This window comes from Salvelinus fontinalis, chromosome 41, assembly GCF_029448725.1.
Source record: "Salvelinus fontinalis isolate EN_2023a chromosome 41, ASM2944872v1, whole genome shotgun sequence".
NCBI lineage: Eukaryota > Metazoa > Chordata > Actinopteri > Salmoniformes > Salmonidae > Salvelinus > Salvelinus fontinalis.
In genome coordinates this window covers 8069549-8087856 of record NC_074705.1, presented here as the reverse complement: position 1 = coordinate 8087856, position 18308 = coordinate 8069549, and the positions used below count along the sequence as shown (strand labels likewise).

The window sequence follows — 18308 nt, the reverse complement described above, 5'->3', positions numbered from 1 at the left end:
CATAAAGAGCAGAATATAGCTCTTAAACCCATGTAAAACATCCAGCTTGTCAAAGGCCTGATTAAAAATAATAATAATAAACGTCAGGGCGCTTTGTAAATGGTGGTCCTGTCACATCAGCTCTGTTTTATCAGGTGTGTGTAATTGGAAAATGGTTTAATGACTGGCTCGTTAGGTTGATTTAGATGTAATGAAGCGGAAAAGGTGAAGCAAATATTTACCCAGAATTCAATGAGGGTTCAGGTCTATAGGTCCGTTCCTCTGAGAGTTTGTGTTTGTTGGGAAAACAAAAGACGCTTGACTTTCTCGGTAGTGTGAGACTTTGTCATCTTGTCCACACACTAGTCACGGCTAAGTGTTTCATTGAGGTGATAGTTCATTGTGTGCTACTTTATCCTGTTATTTTTGTTTTGTTTTGTTTCCGTCCCTCTCGCTGGGTACTTTTTTTTGTTTATATCACTTTTTTCCCACTACCTCCTCTACTTCCCCCCACACATCCCAGCTGGGCTGCGGGCTGGAAGGGAACCGTGGACGGACAAACCCTGGGAGCGTGATTGTAACTGGAACTCTCTTCCTGTGTGCCCAGGCAAGCCAGAGCCAGCGTCACGGAGCAGCGGTTGGATGTGAACCATGGATATCATTTTAATTTCCTGGCCAGAGGACCGTGCAATAGGAAGCATTCTTTACTTAGTGGACTCACTCTTCCTGTTTGCAGCTCAGCTCAAAACACCTTGTTTTTCCCAGAGTGAACAAGCATAAAAGAAGGGGGCTCTGTGGTAGAAAGGTGTGCAGCAGCATACTAATGGCTAGATATATATTGGAAGCCGAAGCACATACTGTGGATGTAGCAGCCTGTGGCCCTGGCAAAGGAAAACGCTGTTGATCACACTTCAGCTCTAATCTGTGTCTTTCACCAGGCCAGGTGGTATATACGCATGTATATATGTATATATATATATATATATATATATATATATATATATATATATATATATATATATATATATATATATATATATATATATATATATATATATGGCCAACACAGTGTATCCAATGACAGAGCAGCCTGTTCTTACAGGTGTGTGTGCGTGGCCGGTATGTGTCGCGAGGAATCATTATATTAGATATGCTTGACGTGAGCTTGTCCAATAGCCAGCTTGGTCAAGTGAACTGATTAAATTGTCGTTGGCTTATCCTCAGACCTAGTGAGGCTTTATTCTCTACCCAGCCTAAGTCTCTTAAACTCTCCTAATGGCAATATAGTGGACTTGAAATGCTGACCACTTGCACCACTGCTTTCTCTTCACACCCTTCTACTTTCAGAGGCATAGAAACAAACAGACAGATTGAGTTTTGGGAACACACACGAGACAAGAGAAAAGGTAATTACATGTATCAGATTGCCTGGGGGATGTTTTGCAACGGGGGACTTTAAAAAAGGGGGCCTTGTGGAGGAGGAGAGGAAAGGTTGATCTCTGACCTTCCGAGCAGATCTCATTTCAAAGAGACGCCGTATATAGAGGTGCCACCGGAGCAAGCTGTTAAACCAATGGCCTTTGACTCCTGCCTGAACTTGACAGGTCTTCATCCGAAGGGGGGGGTTTATCTGTCAAATGTGAAAACAACGCGGATGTTGGTAATTATCTTGTGATTCCATGTTAACAAAAAGGCCTCACAAAATGGCACATTTTGACCACAACCGTTACCATGCCAATGCAGAGACCAAAGGAGGATTTTAGAAGAGAGATGGCAGAGCAGCTGGGGTCTTCTGTCTGTAATGGCCTTTGGCTGTACCAGTGTTTAGTTGTGTCCGGCATTTTGAGTGGTTGTTTTGAAGGCTCAGATCCCATTCCCCCCACCTGTCTGGCTTGATGTGGAAATCTTTGCTTGGCGTTGTGACAGGCCGGTAGCAGGAACAGGAAGTTAATTTCCTGACCAGGAAGTGGTGCCTGAGAGCGGACAGAGCAACTTAGAGAGGACAATATGCATTGCCTTAGTCCCACACACAAACACATACACACACATATACACACACACACACACACATACACACACATATACACACACAGTCCTCCACCTGCACCTGCCTCTCTCTCTGGTCCTGTCTGCTTTCCCTACTGACCACTCCAGCATGCTTCCTCATGCTCTACTGTCAGTGATGGGGTGTGTGTGTGTGTGTGTGTGTGTGTGTGTGTGTGTGTGTGTGTGTGTGTGTGTGTGTGTGTGTGTGTGTGTGTGTGTGTGTGTGTGTGTGTGTGTGTGTGTGTGTGTGTGTGTGTGTGTGTGTGTGTGTGTGTGTGTGTGTGTGTGTGTGTGTATAGACGTGTGGCAGGGGCGTGATGAGAAACAGAACTTCCTGCAGCGGTTTGATGCGCAGCTGGTGCGTGAGGAGAAGAGGTTGGAGGTGGAGGAGGAGGTCAGAGTTCAGGTGAGAGACTAGGCCGTTGGTCTCAACACACACTCACCCATAAACATTCACACACACACACACACACACACACACACACACATACACACACACACACTTCAATCATATGTGACCGACCGCCTCGATTCAGTCTTATGTTGCAAAATTTGAAATGGTGTTTTTTACATTGGATAAAATTAGATGACTCGGAACTAGAAAATGGTATATCATACACTGCAGTTGTGGAACAATGGGAAAGAAATTCTGCTTTGAAAGTTGATAAACTTGTAACCCCCCTTTTGAGAAAATTCTCCTTGAATGTTTTGGTACCTACTGGAGAGCTCTTCATTAAGGATTCACTTGAGACCATTTGCTGAACAGAGTGCGTAGTTTAGTAAACAACCAAAAATGTGAAGACTAAAAGTGGTAAAAGTAGTAGCCTACAATAAGGAAATACACTTGATCTCGTCCTTGGCCTGTTTCCTAATCTGACTTTGTTGCAGGTCATGTTGTTCTTCACATTACCGTCTCTGGTAAACACACACTATATCAAATACAAGTTTATTTGTCACATGCACAGGATACAGAAGGTGTAAACGGTACAGTGAAATGGTTACTTGCATATTTGTATAGTAGCAATATCAAAATATTGTATATTATATATATTGTATAAATATTTTACATTTATTAGATGATGCTTAGTGCTTACCCAGACACACTAACCAACCCCCAGACACACTAACTAACCCCCAGACACACTAACTAACCCCCAGACACACCGACCAACCCCCAGACGCACCGACCAACCCCCAGACACACCGACCAACCCCCAGACACACCGACCAACGACCAGACACACCGACCAACCCCCAGACACACCGACCAACCCCCAGACACACCGACCAACCCCCAGACACACCGACCAACCCCCAGACACACCGACCAACCCCCAGACACGTTAACCAACCCCCAGACACGTTAACCAACCCCCAGACACGTTAACCAACCCCCAGACACACTGACCAACCCCCAGACACACTGAGCAACCCCCAGACACACTGACCAACCCCCAGACACACTAACCAACCCCCAGACACACTAACCAACCCCCAGACACACTGACCAACCCCCAGACACACTGACCAACCCCCAGACACACTAACCAACCCCCAGACACACCTGTCTAAATTGATGGGTCATGTGAAAGAAATGCTGAAACCAGCCCCCAGCCACATCTAGCTAAGTGAATGGGACCCTATGGTCTAGACATGTACACGTGTTCATGAAATACAATAATACAATAGGTGGCTGTAATCACCCTCAAACACAGCTGGCTAACTTGATGGGTCATGTAATCATCTGGTGAGGTGAGTCTTTTGTTTAGACATGTAGCGAGCTAGCTAGCTAAACAATTAACCATAATCCCAACCCATACTACTGGCAATACAAACGGTTTGTCATAGCTAGCCACCATGCATGAAATGCTGTAGTATGAATCTGAAGATAGCTAAAGCTAAGCAATTAGGCTCAATGTTAGCTAGCTAGCTAACATTAAGCTATAACTAGCAATGTAAATGGCTTCTGAGATACAAATAATATTACTACACAGATCATACACGTAACGTTAGCTAGCGAGCCAGCAAGCTAACGTTTGTTAGATAGTGAACAGTACGCTTTAACTTGCAATGAAAATGCAGTTTAGCCCATGCATTCATGCCAGTCCATCCCGATTAAAAAATGAAAATGCATTATTAACCTTTAAAATTCTGTTCATCACCTGAAGATAATATTACCTCAAATGTAACAGAATTCACCTCTACCCTGTTGCAAACATCAGAAGCGGACTTCAAACGCTGCACATCTGTGAACGATTTCCAACTATGAGACGAGTCGAGGGTTTATGGTGACTGGTGAGCGTGCATGTTAAAAAATCTCTCTACAGGTCGATGAGCTGATGAGACAGGAAGTGAAGAATCTCAAGCTGGCTGTGGACCGAGAGAAAGGGAAGAAGAAGAAGAAGGGAAAGAAAGGTGGCAAGAAGGTAAAGAGTCGCTCTGCTCTGAACTCGTGTGGATATGGGGGCTGGATAGTTTGGATGGAGATATGGGTTAATCCAAGTCATATGATCAGACGTATGCATGGTTGAATGAAGGATTACACATTTCGTATGGTAAGCAATAATAGCTTCCATATGGCATTTCTACCATTGCTTAATGTAGGAATAATATAAAATGGACATCCGTAATCTCAAAAGAAAATGATTGTTATGAATTAATATAATGAAATGAAAGTAATCAATCATTGTCCTCTGTAACGGCTTTCATCGGTGGAAGGAGAGGACCAAAGCGCAGCGTAGTTAGTGTTCATCTTAATTTAATGATAATCAAAAAACTGAACACTACAAATTACAAAACCACAAAAGTGAAAACCGAAACAGTTCTATCTGGTGCAGACACACAAAGACTGAAGACAACCACCCACAAAACACAATAGAACACAGGCTACCTAAATATGGTTCCCAATCAGAGACAATGACTAACACCTCCCTCTGATTGAGAACCATGTCAGACCAAACGAGAAACCCCACATAGAAACAGAAAACATAGATAATACCCACCCAACTCATGCCCTGACCACACTAAAACAAAGAAAATACAAAAGAGCTATGGTCAGAACGTGACAGCCTCATTGTCTGTTGGTGTGAATGTAATTTTATTGTACCTTACAGCTGTCTTCTCTGTCCTTTTCCAAACAAACTAAGTAGATATGAGAACAGTCATTACATTTCTACACTAGTGTCAGTTCATCCCCACAATTTGCATATGCCCTGCACATTCCCCTCCCCCATATCTCAATTTGTGCCAAATCTGTGAGACATTTTTGAGAAATCTACATGCCAAGTATAAACATGTCAAATATATTGTGTTCCTTGCCGGTTATAGAAAAGAGCAGAAACACTGAACCTATCGGTTCAGACCCCAGTCCTACCTACCTACCTACAGGTTATGGAAAATATGTTGTTTTCCTCAAGGAGAAAGCCCCCCACTTCTATGTCAAAGATAATAAAACAAAAGCACTATAGTAAATACTACAGTAGTCTGAAAAAACACTACAGTAAATACTACAGTATACTACAGCCCACAAAAACACTACAGTAAATACTACAGTATACTACAGCCCACAAAACACTACAGTAAATATTACACTATACTTCAGTCCACAAAAACACTACAGTAAATACTACAGTATACTTCAGTCCACAAAAACACTACAGTAAATACTACAGTATACTTCAGTCCACAAAACACTACAGTATATACTATTTATTTTACTGCAGTATTTCTAATATAGTAAACTGTAAATACTACAGTATACAACAATAGACTACAGTGAATAATACAGTTAAGTCTGCAAAAACCCTACAGTGAGTACTTAAGCAATAAGGCATGAGGAGGTTTGGTATATGGTCAATAAATCACGGCTAAGGGCTGTTCTAAAGCATGACACAACGCGGAGTGCCTAGACTCATCCCTTAGACGTGGTATATTGGCCATATACCACAAACCACAAGGTGCCTTATTGCTATTATAAACTGGCTAACAACATAATTAGAGCAGTAAAAATAAATGTTTTGTCATACACCTGGTATACGGTCTGATATACCACGGCTGTCGGCCAATCAGCAATCAGGGCTCAAACCACCCAGTTTATACTATAGTATTTTTTCATGTGGATCTCCAAAGACATATTTGGCAGATTATTTTGTGATTTACCTCAGCCAGAATAGCTGAGCGTGTTGATTATTGAATCAGTAGGCCTATGTATCGCTTGTTTGTGTCTTGTTCATACTGTAATGAAAGTAATGTGGTATACAAAGAATGTCAAATCCTAAACCATCCAACATAATCATAGCTCGTTCTTTGAGAGGTGTTAATTTATGGTTTGCTGCCAGCATTGTAGGCTACGATTGAACATAGTTTCACAGTGGTCCAAAATTCCTGAAGAAAGAGAGGGGAATTCTTCAATATTTCTGTGAGAGGAACAGCCTCTCATAGCAACAGGGAGGTGGTGTATTTACTAAATGAAACAACACATGTATTTTGCTTCATAGGTTGTGTAAGATCATCCCTCTAGGAGTGTTATTATAGACCAGGAACATGTTGTTATCCCCAAAGACTCAGTTTTTCCTTTCTGATGTTTTTTTCTGAACTCAACATCTTCCATGTTGTTCGTTTTAGGTTCCCTCTGTATGACGTTTCTGTCGAGCTATGAGCTAGATTCATCTCAATGTTTTCAGCTGTCTTCTGTGCATGTCTGACTATCTTTTGGGACATTCCTAGGCTGCTCTGCCGGCTTGGTTGTGGTTTTGGAAGAACCCTCAGTTCCAGAGGAGGCTGGTGGGAGGAGCTGTAGGAGGATCAGCTCGTTGTAATGTCTGGAATGGATTAAATGGAACCGGATCAAATATATGGAAACCACATGTTTGACTCTGGTACATTGATTCCATCCCAGCCATTACACTGAGCCCGTCTTCCTATAGCTCCTCCTACCAGCCTCCACTGCTTAGTCATATGTCTCCATTGTAGAAAAAGAAGAAAGGAAAGAAGGGCAGTAAGAAGAAGAAGAAGAAAGAGAAGGATCTGACTGCCGACAGGTCAGTGTCTGATAATGTCAGTCTGCCATATGGAGCAGATGATTGGTTGGCAGAGGGCAGGGGTATGATGTCATGGAGTGACCACCACTCCAATAGGCCTGGTTAAGGATTAGTGTGTTTGTGACCTGCTCCCCCGCCCTCAGTTTAACACCATCTCTCTCTCTCCCTCTCTCTTCCGACTTACCATTCTCTCTCTCCCTCCCTCCCTCCCTCCTTCTCTCTCCCTCTCTCTTTTCTCTCCCGACTTACCATTCTCTCTCTCTCTCCTTTCCTTTCTCTACTTCATGTTTATCTCTCACTTTCATTGCCCTTCTCTCTCACTCTGTCTGTCCCTCCACACACTCTCTCTCTTTCTCTCTCTCTTTCCTCTCTCTCTCTCTCTCTCGCTCTCCTTCTCTCTCCCTCCTTCTCTCTCTCTCTCTCTCTGTGTCTTACTATCTTTCCCTCCTTCTCTCTCTCTGTGTCTTACTCTCTCTCCCTCCATTTCTCTCCCTCCTCTCTCTCTCTGTCTCTCTGTGTCTGTCTCTCTCTCTCTCTGTGTGTCTCTCTCTCTGTGTCTCTCTCTGTGTGTGTCTCTCTCTCTCTCCAGAACCCTTGAGTCTCTGTATGAAGAGCTGGTGCTGGAAGGCTTCTTGATTAGACCCTTGAACATCAAGCTCTCTGAATACATTGGTACAGTACTGACATCACACACACACACGCGCATACAGCGCGGAAAGTATTCAGACCCCTTGACTTTTTTCACATTTTGTTACCTTACAGCATTCTAAAATTGATTAAATAGTTTTTTCCCCTCATCAATGTACACACAATAGCCCATAATGACAAAGCAAAAACAGGTTTTTAGAAATGATTGCAAATGTATAAAAAAATCGAATAAAACTGAAATATGACATTTACATAACTATTCAGAACCTTTACTCAGTACTTTGTTGAAGCACCGTAGGCAGTGATTACAGTCTTGAGTCTTCTTGGGTATGACGCTACAAGCTTGGCACACCTGTATTTGGAGAGTTTCTCCCATTCTTCTCTGCAAATACTCTCAAGCTCAGTCAGGTTGGATGGGGAGCGTCGCTGCACAGCTATTTTCAGGTCTCTCCAGAGATGTTCGATTGGGGCCACTCAAGAACATTCAGAGACTTGTCCCGAAGCCATTCCTGTGTTGTCTTTGCTGTGTGCTTAGGGTCGTTGTCCTGTTGGAAGGTGAACCTTTGCCCCAGTCTGAGGTCCTGACCGCTCTGGAGCAGGTTTTCATCAAGGATCTCTCTGATCTCTATCTCATCAAGGATCGCTCCGTTCATCTTTCCCTCGATCCTGACTAGTCTCCCAGTCCCGTGCCGCAGAAAAACATCCCCACAGCATGATGCTGCCACCAGCATGCTTCACGATAAGGATGGTGTCAGGTTTCCTCCAGACATGATGCTTAGCATTCAGGTTTCATCAGACCAGAGAATCTTGTTTCTCATGTTCTGAGAGTCTTTAGCTGCCTTTTGACAAACTCCAAGTGGGCTGTCATGTGCCTTTTACTAAGGAGTGGCTTCCGTCTGGCCACTCTACCATAAAGGCCTGATTAGTGGAGTGCTGCAGAGATGGTTGTCCTTCTGGAAGGTTCTTCCATCTCCACAGAGGAACTCTGGCCCTTCTCCCCCGATTGCTGAGTTTGGCCGGGCGGCCAGCTCTAGGAAGAGTCTTGGTGATTCCACATTTTTGTCCATTTAAGATTGATGGAGGCCACTGTGTTCTTGGGGATCTTCAATGATACAGAAATGTTTTGGTACCCTTCCCCAGATCTGTGCCTCAACACAATCCTTCCTCGGTGCTCTGCGGACAATTCCTTCAACCTCATGGCTTGGTTTTTTCTCTGACATGTATTGCCAACTGTGGGACCTTATATAGACAGGTGTGTGCCTTTCCAACCAATCAAACATCTCAAGGATGATCAATAGAAACAGGATGCACCTGAGCTAAATGTTGAGTCTCCTAGTAAAGTGTTTGAATACTTATGTACATAAGGTATTTCTGTTATGTATTTTATATACATTTTCCAAAAATGTCAAAAAACCTGTTTTTGCTTTGTATTTATGGGGTATTGTGTGTATATTAATGAGGGAAAAAATGTATTAAATACATTTTAGAATAAGGCTGTAACGTAACAAAATGTGGAAAAGGTCAAGGGGTCTGAATACTTTCCCGAATGCGCTGTATATATAAAATGTCGGTGACTTAGGTCTGGCTTCAGTCAATTGGATAATCCTTAGTTACAGCTATATGAATGTTCATGCATACGTGTGTGTCTGTCTACTTTGGTGTGTGTGTCTGTTTGCTTTGGTGTGTGTGTCTACTTGCTTTGGTGTGTGTGTCTACTTGCTTTGGTGTGTCTGCATCCTTTGGTGTGTGGGTCTGCGTGCTTTGGTGTGTGTGTCTGTGTGCTTTGGTGTGTGTGTGTCTGCATGCTTTGGTGTGTGTGTCTGCGTGCTTTGGTGTGTGTGTCTGCATGCTTTGGTGTGTGTGTCTGCTTGCTTTGGTGTGTGTGTCTGCATGCTTTGGTGTGTGTGTCTGCGTGCTTTGGTATGTGTGTGAAAAGGTGTGTTTGCTCACGAGTGTCTAGTAGGGCCAGCTGGATATCAGACAGGGAGCCTGCCTCATCTCCACAGGGATTTATGACTCAATATCCCACCCTGTGCCTCATTCTCTCCGTGCCTCCCGCCCTAGATGTCTCGCTGCGGCCGTGTTGCAACAAGGGTCAGGATGACGCCACACTCTATCATGTTGAACAGACAGACACACGCGCCTGGCTCCCCAGAGGCTCCCCAAAACCAGTTACTGTTGGTTTCAATTATATCCACATACTGTGCCTTTGATGTTGGGAGAGAGTTTGGAATGGTTGAGGAGAAGAGTTATTTCAGTTCTAGCCACAGTATAACTAGATGCCTTAGAGGCTCCTGAATTACAGCCAATCAATGTCTTAGTTTCATTAGTACAGGTTTCTGCTGAGTTGATTTATGTCTGAAGATATGCATCAGCCAATGTACAAAGAGCAAATTCCATACCTCAAAGAACAAGACTATTGTCTGATGGATGTCTGACTTCTCTCCCTCCCCCCTCCCCCCTCTCTCTCTCCCACTCCCTTCCTCGTCTCTCCCTCCCTCTCCCTCCCTCTCTTCCCTCTCCCTCCCTCCAGGTGAGTTCAGCTACCTGGGTACGACCCTGCGTCAGGCAGACATTGAGCCCATGCCCTCTCTGTCAGACGTCAGACAGCTCATTGCCCTTTATGGGATCCTGCCTCTGGGTGAGTGAGAGAGAGCCCATCCCATCCACTCTCATCATTGTGACTGTGATCACATCACCCCACAACCTGGCTAGTCTGATTCATACTTATTGTACTTGCAACACACACACACACACACACACACACACACACACACACACACACACACACACACACACACACACACACACACACACACACACCGTACATACTATACAGTATAACATTACTCACTAATATCTGGATGTGTGGGCTGGATCAGTTCTGTTTTGCATGCCTCTTTTAAAGCCACCTTCCTTTGATGCCATATGGCCCATGATAACAGGTCGAGTTAATTCATGACGTCTGTATGAAAGTCAGTTCAGGACTGCTTACCTATGAAGCAATTTGACTGAGAGGATGGGTACAAGAAATTGACCATGACCACCTCATAACCCACCTCAGTGCCCTGCCCTTGTCTCAATGCTGTGGAAGGATTAAGAGTGGCACAGCTCCCAGAGACAGAAAGGGAAACCCTAGAGTGCCACGGATGGCATGGCATACAATTTTCAGGGCAGAGTGTATCTGGTGTGTGTGAGAGGTGTGTGTGAGAGGTGTGTGTGCGGGGGGGGCTTGTGAACTGTGCGTGACCCTGGCTGCTCTTAACCAGCAGCTTTGATCCTTCAGCCTGTCTCTCCTGGCTGAGCCTTTCTGTCACTGTCTCTGCCACCACTATGCTACAGCTGCAGAACACAGGGGAGTCAGGTAACAGTGGGCCAGAACCCAGAATAGAACAGTACAGGGAAGAACATAGAATACCAGAGGAAAGTAGAACAGAACAGAACAGAATAGAACAGAACAGAATAGAATAGAACACAACAGAATAGAACAGAATAGAACACAAATACAGAATACAAATACAGAATACAAATACAGAACAGAAATACAGAACAGAAATACATAACAGAACAGAATAGAATATTCCACACCACTAGATCATCAAGAAGCAGCTACTGGGCTGAAGCTAATCCAGGGATCCTAATGGTAATAGAATACAACTCACTGACGTTCACCCCAACCCTGAAGGGACGTGATCTTTCTCCCCAACACGTCTCATGTCACCTGGCGTTAAGGCCCATTTCCATCCCACACCCCTACGCCAGCGTCGTGGACCCCCAGATGGAGCTCCTGAAGAGGGGAGGGTTACTGAACAAACAGGCCACCCACCCTGGAGAAGAAGAGGATGTCTTTCAGCACCTCAGACCTAATCAAAGGCAATATGACTACCAGAGGCCTGGATGGGCTGGTGTGGATGTCCATCACCACCACCGCTACCATCATCGCCACCACTACCATCATCACCACTACTACCATCACCACCACCACCACCACCATCACCACCACCCCCACCACCACTACCATCATCACCACCACTTCCATCATCACCATCACTACCATCATCACAATCACTACCATCACCACCATCACTACCATCATCACCACTACTACCATCACCACCACCACCATCACCACCACCACCATCACTAACATCATCACCACCACCTTCGTCACCACCACTACCACCCCCACCACCCCCACCACCATCACTACCATCACCACCACTACCATCATCACCATCACTACCATCACCACCCCCATCACTACCATCACCACCACTAAAACCACTACCACCACCACCACCACCACCACCACCACCACCACCACCACCACCACCACCACCACCACTACCATCACCACCATCACTACCCCTCACTACCACCACCACCACTACCATCACCACCACTACCATCACCACCACCACTACCATCACCACCACCACTACCAACACCACCATCACCACCACCACTACCATCACCACCGCCACTAACACCACCATCACCACCACCATCACCACTACCATCACCACCACCACTACCATCACCACCGCCACTAACACCACCATCACCACCACCACTACCATCACCACTACCATCAGCACCTCCATCATCACCCCCACCACTACCATCACCACCTCCATCACCACCACCACCACCACCACTACCACCACCACCTCTACCACCACCATCACTACCACTAGCCAGCAGCATACCACCCTGCATACCACTACTGGCTTGCTTCTGAAGCTAAGCAGGGTTGGTCCTGGTCAGGCCCTGGATGGGAGACCAGATGCTGCTGGAAGTGGTGTTGGAGGGCCAGTAGGAGGCACTCTTTCCTCTGGTCTAAAAAAAATATCCCAATGCCCCAGGGCAGTGATTGGGGACACTGCCCTGTGTAGGGTGCCGTCTTTCGGATGGGACGTTAAACGGGTGTCCTGACTCTCTGAGGTCATTAAAGATCCCATGGCACTTATCGTAAGAGTAGGGGTGTTAACCCCGGTGTCCTGGCTAAATTCCCAATCTGGCCCTCAAACCATCATGGTCACCTAATAATCCCCAGTTTACAATTGGCTCATTCATCCCCCTCCTCTCCCCTGTAACTATTCCCCAGGTCGTTGCTGCAAATGAGAACGTGTTCTCAGTCAACTTACCTGGTAAAATAACGGTAAATAAATAAAATAAATACCACTACCATCACCACTACTACCACTACCACCACCACCACCAGCACCATCATCACCACTACTACCTCCACCATCACCACCACCACTACCACTACATCACCTCCACCACTACACCTCACTACCACCACCACTACTACCACTACCACCACCATCACCACCACTGTCATCACCACCATCCCCTCCATCATCACATACTACAGTTTATTTATATCTGCACTGTGTACACACAACACTGCCTAAGCTTCCACCTCTTTTTATGAAATTAATCACAATAGGACATTGTTTTGTTTTGTTGTTCCCGGAACTTTATTCTCATTCTCACCAAGAGTTGGCTCAGTTTCAGCTACTCTGTGATGATTCAGAGATTCCTTAGAGACGGGTTTGGTTTTCTGAAGTATAAGCATTGGATACTGGAGGGAGGCTGGCTAGATGGTGTCCTTGGTGGAGAGATATCTCTGTGTACTCCCTTTGTTAGCGATTCACAGCCAATTATCCAGACTAGCTGCTATCTCATTCTCAGGGGTGTCTGTTATTTTCACAAGAAAGTGACAACATTTGAACATGATAGTGTTCCTTCTTTTAAGCTGTGTTTGACCTTATTGTTCAAGCTTCTACATTTCATCTCCTATGGAAAAGGACAAGTGCACGTTGCACTAGTCAATTGATCGGCTAATCTGTCCCAGATGGGTTAGAAGCAGGAAAGAGATCATCATTAGACCTTAATGGGAGGAGTAGTCTTCTAATCAGTGCTCATAGTGTACCTAATGAACTAACACTGTGACCTGATCTAACAGAGAGTGAACTAACCCAATAAACAGCCTGCAGCATAGAGAGAGAGAACAGAGGCCAGAGCCTGTTGCCAGCTATTGTAGATTTAATGAGTTCCGGCCAGGGCAGCAGGAGCGGGACTTCTTGGCTGGACCTACCCCAGGGACAGGAGGGGATTCCTGGGGATAAGGGTTACACGGCTGCACCTGCTCTGGGTCTCTGGGTCTAGAGGTTAATGGAGGGGTGTTGTGATTGGATGCGTTTACTCTCACGTTCTGTATCCTGGCCCTCTGGCCTCTGTCCAGCCTGGACTTTAAATACGGTTAGTATCAGAGAGCACACAATGCTGCACTCTCAGCCCAGCCTCACTGCAGCCTCACTGCATCCTCACTGCAGCCTCACTGCATCCTCACTGCAGCCTCACTGCATCCTCACTGCATCCTCACTGCAGCCTCACTGCATCCTCACTGCAGCCTCAGCACACCCTCACCCCAGACTCAGCCCACACTCAGTCCAGCCTCACCCAGGCTCAGTCCAGGCTCATCCCAGCCTAACCCCAGCCTCAGCCCAGCCTAACCCCAGCCTCATCCCAGCCTCAGCCCCAGCCCAGCCTAACCCCAGCCTCAGCCCAGCCTCAGCCCAGTCTCATCCCAGCCTCAGCCCCAGCCTAGTCTCAGCCCAGTCTCAGCCCCAGCCTAACCAGCCTAACCCCAGCCTCAACCCAGCCTAACCCCAGCCTCAGCCCCAGCCCAGCCTCATCCCAGCCTCAGCCTAACCCCAGCCTAACCCCAGCCTAACCCCAGCCTAACCCCAGCCTCAGCCCAGCATCATCCAGCTGGGTAATTCAACTATTGTTTGCTGTGGTAGGAGGTTAACCTGTCTGAATCAGTTAATACCAGTTAAGCAGCACTGCTGCTGCTGAGGCCCTCAGGGACCTCACAGGGGCTACAAACACCTATAGTGACCTTCTGGCTCTGTTCAATCCGCATGGCGGACGTTCAGCTTTACGCTGTGATTGAAATTTAAAGACAATGTTCCCGCTTTAGACTGCATTCACCATAAACGCTGCATCTGTCGTCTCAATGGGAAATGACCTTTACATCTCTGTCTGGAATCTGTAACGCTTCAGCTTTCCAGACTGAATAGAGCCCTTAGTCTCACAGGTTCATGGTTGCTGCTGTGTTGTCCTGCTACTAGTGTATTCACAGCTTGGCTCGGTGCAGTCTGGAGGTTACATTATACAGTCCTATCCTGGTCCGGCCCAGTTGCCATCAATGGTAAGAATTACTACCAGCTAACCATCACCATCTATATGTTATTATCCTCTCTCTCTCTTTCTCGCTCTCTCGCTCTCTCGCTCTCTCGCTTTCTCTCTCCCTCCCAGGTTCCCAGTCCGTCCATCAGAAGGCTCCCCTGATGAAGACTCTGCTGCTGGCTGGTCCTGGAGGCGTAGGGAAGAGGATGCTGGTCCATGCTCTGTGCACTGAGACCGGGGCCAACCTCTTCAACCTGTCCCCCAGAAACCTGGCTGGGAAGTACCCCGGCAGGAGCTGCCTCCAGTACCTACTGCACATGGTCTTCAAGGTGTTTTCAATCTGCTACTGTACATAGTGATGAAGGCAGGAGTGATTGACAGACGTAGCCTGCATCAAAATGGTCACATGTACGAGGGTAGAGGTCATTGTCTGGTTTGATTCAGATAGTATATGCACACATACTGTATGCCCCACAAAAACACTTTGGCAGTGTACATGATTCAGTATCAGTGTTGTGAATGAAATGCCTGCTGGTGAAGTCCGGAATAATAAGCTGCACTATGAGCTTGATGTTGCTATGTGTTGCTATGTCAGCTTGATGTTGCTATGTGTTGCTATGTCAGCTTGATGTTGCTATGTGTTGCTATGTCAGCTTGATGTTGCTATGTCAGCTTGATGTTGCTATGTGTTGCTATGTCAGCTTGATGTTTATCAGATCAACATAGTTGTCTATCGGTTAACACAGTTACTGTTCACGGTTCCCCTGTGACATTCTGCACCACTGACTCATCTGAGACATGTAGGGGGGACGAGGGACATGAGAGAAGAGAGACATGGAGGGAGAGAGAGATTTGTCTTGCTTTGACACCTCTCTATGCAGCTGTCTTGAGAGGTAAACAAGTCAGGAGCCCATAGCCACTAGTGACATTGTTCTGAATCTCACCTGTCAGCACCTCATTGGTTGGCACCCTCTCTAAGTGCATTCTGGGATCAGGAGCGTGTCCTGACAGCACTTCCTGCTTGCTGAGACAGTGTTGGTTTCTAAAAGGCTTGTAACATTTGGGTGTGACTGCCTCCCTCACCCCAAGTTGTTTTTGTCAATGCCAGCCATGGAAACACTGCAAGTCCACAATACTGTTTCTCCATAAGCCTGTATGTGTCATTAACTAAAGACTTACTAGCTCTTCCTCCCCGATGGGACATAAGGCAACAATGAGCTCCTTCCAACGCTCTCTGTCCTTGGCCACGTGTTGTGCCTCGTGACACGAGATGTTCATCTTGGCCAGCTCGTCCGTCACAGTTCTGCACCGGGTATTCTTCTTCTCCCTGGTCGAGGCCACCGTGTTGGGATGCCGTGTTGCTCCACCTGGAAAACATGGCCGAGTCAACACATTCTGCTGGTCGGGATTTGATGTGATGCTCTGGCTTTTGGACTTCCTTTAGAGTTTGTGCTTGGTGATTTTATTTGGCCAGAAAATGCAGCAAATTCTTCAGAGGCATCCATTATGGAAGGCCTCAACCTTCTTCATGTCCGCTTTGACGACCCGCCTGCATTCAGACCCATACAACAGGATGGACTTTACATCGCTGAATTACAGAGACCATTGTTAATGTACTCTTTGACGACCCACCTGCATTCAGACCCATACAACAGGATGGACTTTACATCGCTGAATTACAGAGACCATTGTTAATGTACTCTTTGACGACCCACCTGCATTCAGACCCATACAACAGGATGGACTTTACATCGCTGAATTACAGAGACCATTGTTAATGTACTCTTTGACGACCCGCCTGCATTCAGACCCATACAACAGGATGGACTTTACATCGCTGAATTACAGAGACCATTGTTAATGTACTCTTTGACGACCCGCCTGCATTCAGACCCATACAACAGGATGGACTTTACATCGCTGAATTACAGAGACCATTGTTAATGTACTCTTTGATGACCCGCCTGCATTCAGACCCATACAACAGGATGGACTTTACATCACTGAATTACAGAGACCATTGTTAATGTACTCTTTGACGACCCACCTGCATTCAGACCCATACAACAGGATGGACTTTACATCGCTGAATTACAGAGACCATTGTTAATGTACTCTTTGGTCACACTTTATTTGGATAGTCCAACTGTAGATGCTCTACAGATAGTTTGTTAATAGTATGACCATCTGTTGATAAGCAACTGAATATCTGTTGATAAGCAACTGAATATCTGTTGATAAGCAACTGAATATCTGTTGATAAGCAACCGAATATCTGTTGATAAGCAACTGCTTGCTAAGGTTACATTAGGATTAGGGTAAGGTTTATAATAAGGATTAGGGTAAGGTTTAGAATAAGGATTAGGGTAAGGTTTAGAATAAGGATTATGGTAAAGTTTTAGAATAAGGATTAGGGTAAAGTTTGGAATAAGGAATAGGGTAAAGGCTAAATTAGTGTTAGGGTTAGGGTTAGGGTTATGGTTATGGTTATGGTTATGGTTAGTGTTAGGGTTAGGGTTGGGGTTATGGTTAGGGTTATGGTTAGGGTTAGGGTTATGGTTATGGTTATGGTTAGTGTTAGGGTTAGGGTTGGGGTTATGGTTAGGGTTATGGTTATGGTTAGGGTTATGGTTAGGGTTAGGGTTATGGTTAGGGTTAGGGCCAGAGTTAGGAGATACACTGTAGTTTAAATGTTACTGATAGTTCAGTTAATTTACGACTTGTTTGTGCGTGTTCTTTTGTTGGTTTGGTTGTGTGAGACTGATGTTTCTGCTGGTTAGACTGTTTGTTTGGTTGTGTGAGACTGATGTTTCTGCTGGTTAGACTGTTGGTGTGTGTGTGTGAGACTGATGTTTCTGCTGGTTAGACTGTTGGTTTGGTTGTGTGAGACTGATGTTTCTGCTGGTTAGACTGTTTGTTTGGTTGTGTGAGACTGATGTTTCTGCTGGTTAGACTGTTTGTTTTGTTGTGTGGGACTGATGTTTCTGCTGGTTAGACTGTTTGTTTTGTTGTGTGAGACTGATGTTTCTGCTGGTTAGACTGTTTGTTTTGTTGTGTGAGACTGATGTTTCTGCTGGTTAGACTGTTGGTGTGTTTGTGTGAGACTGATGTTTCTGCTGGTTAGACTGTTGGTTTGTTGAGGTTACTAACTTGCCCGTATGGCTGAGAGTTGTTTGAACATTGGCCTTGATGTGTGAAATAAAGAGGTGAAGGTTTCTCCTCTGTGTTGTTCTGCTGTGGCAGGTGGCTCGCCAGCTGCAGCCCTCTGTAATATGGATCGGAGATGCAGAGAAAACCTTTTATAAGAAAGTCCCCAAACTGGAGAAAGAGGTATGTTCTCTACACAACAGCAGCATATCTCAACACCACTGTTCATCTCGGCAACAAAAATAG

General features: G+C 45.6%; 1 protein-coding gene across 1 annotated transcript in view; it reads left to right on the top strand.

The window, feature by feature from the left end:
* Positions 1-18308, top strand: part of iqca1 (IQ motif containing with AAA domain 1) — a 40451-nt gene extending 22143 nt beyond the window's left edge. Inside the window, exons 11-17 of the mRNA XM_055908121.1 lie at positions 2325-2431; positions 4353-4451; positions 6997-7064; positions 7654-7736; positions 10246-10353; positions 15045-15244; positions 18159-18308. Coding sequence (XP_055764096.1) covers positions 2325-2431; positions 4353-4451; positions 6997-7064; positions 7654-7736; positions 10246-10353; positions 15045-15244; positions 18159-18308 — 815 coding nt within the window. The remainder of the gene's footprint in view (positions 1-2324; positions 2432-4352; positions 4452-6996; positions 7065-7653; positions 7737-10245; positions 10354-15044; positions 15245-18158) is intronic.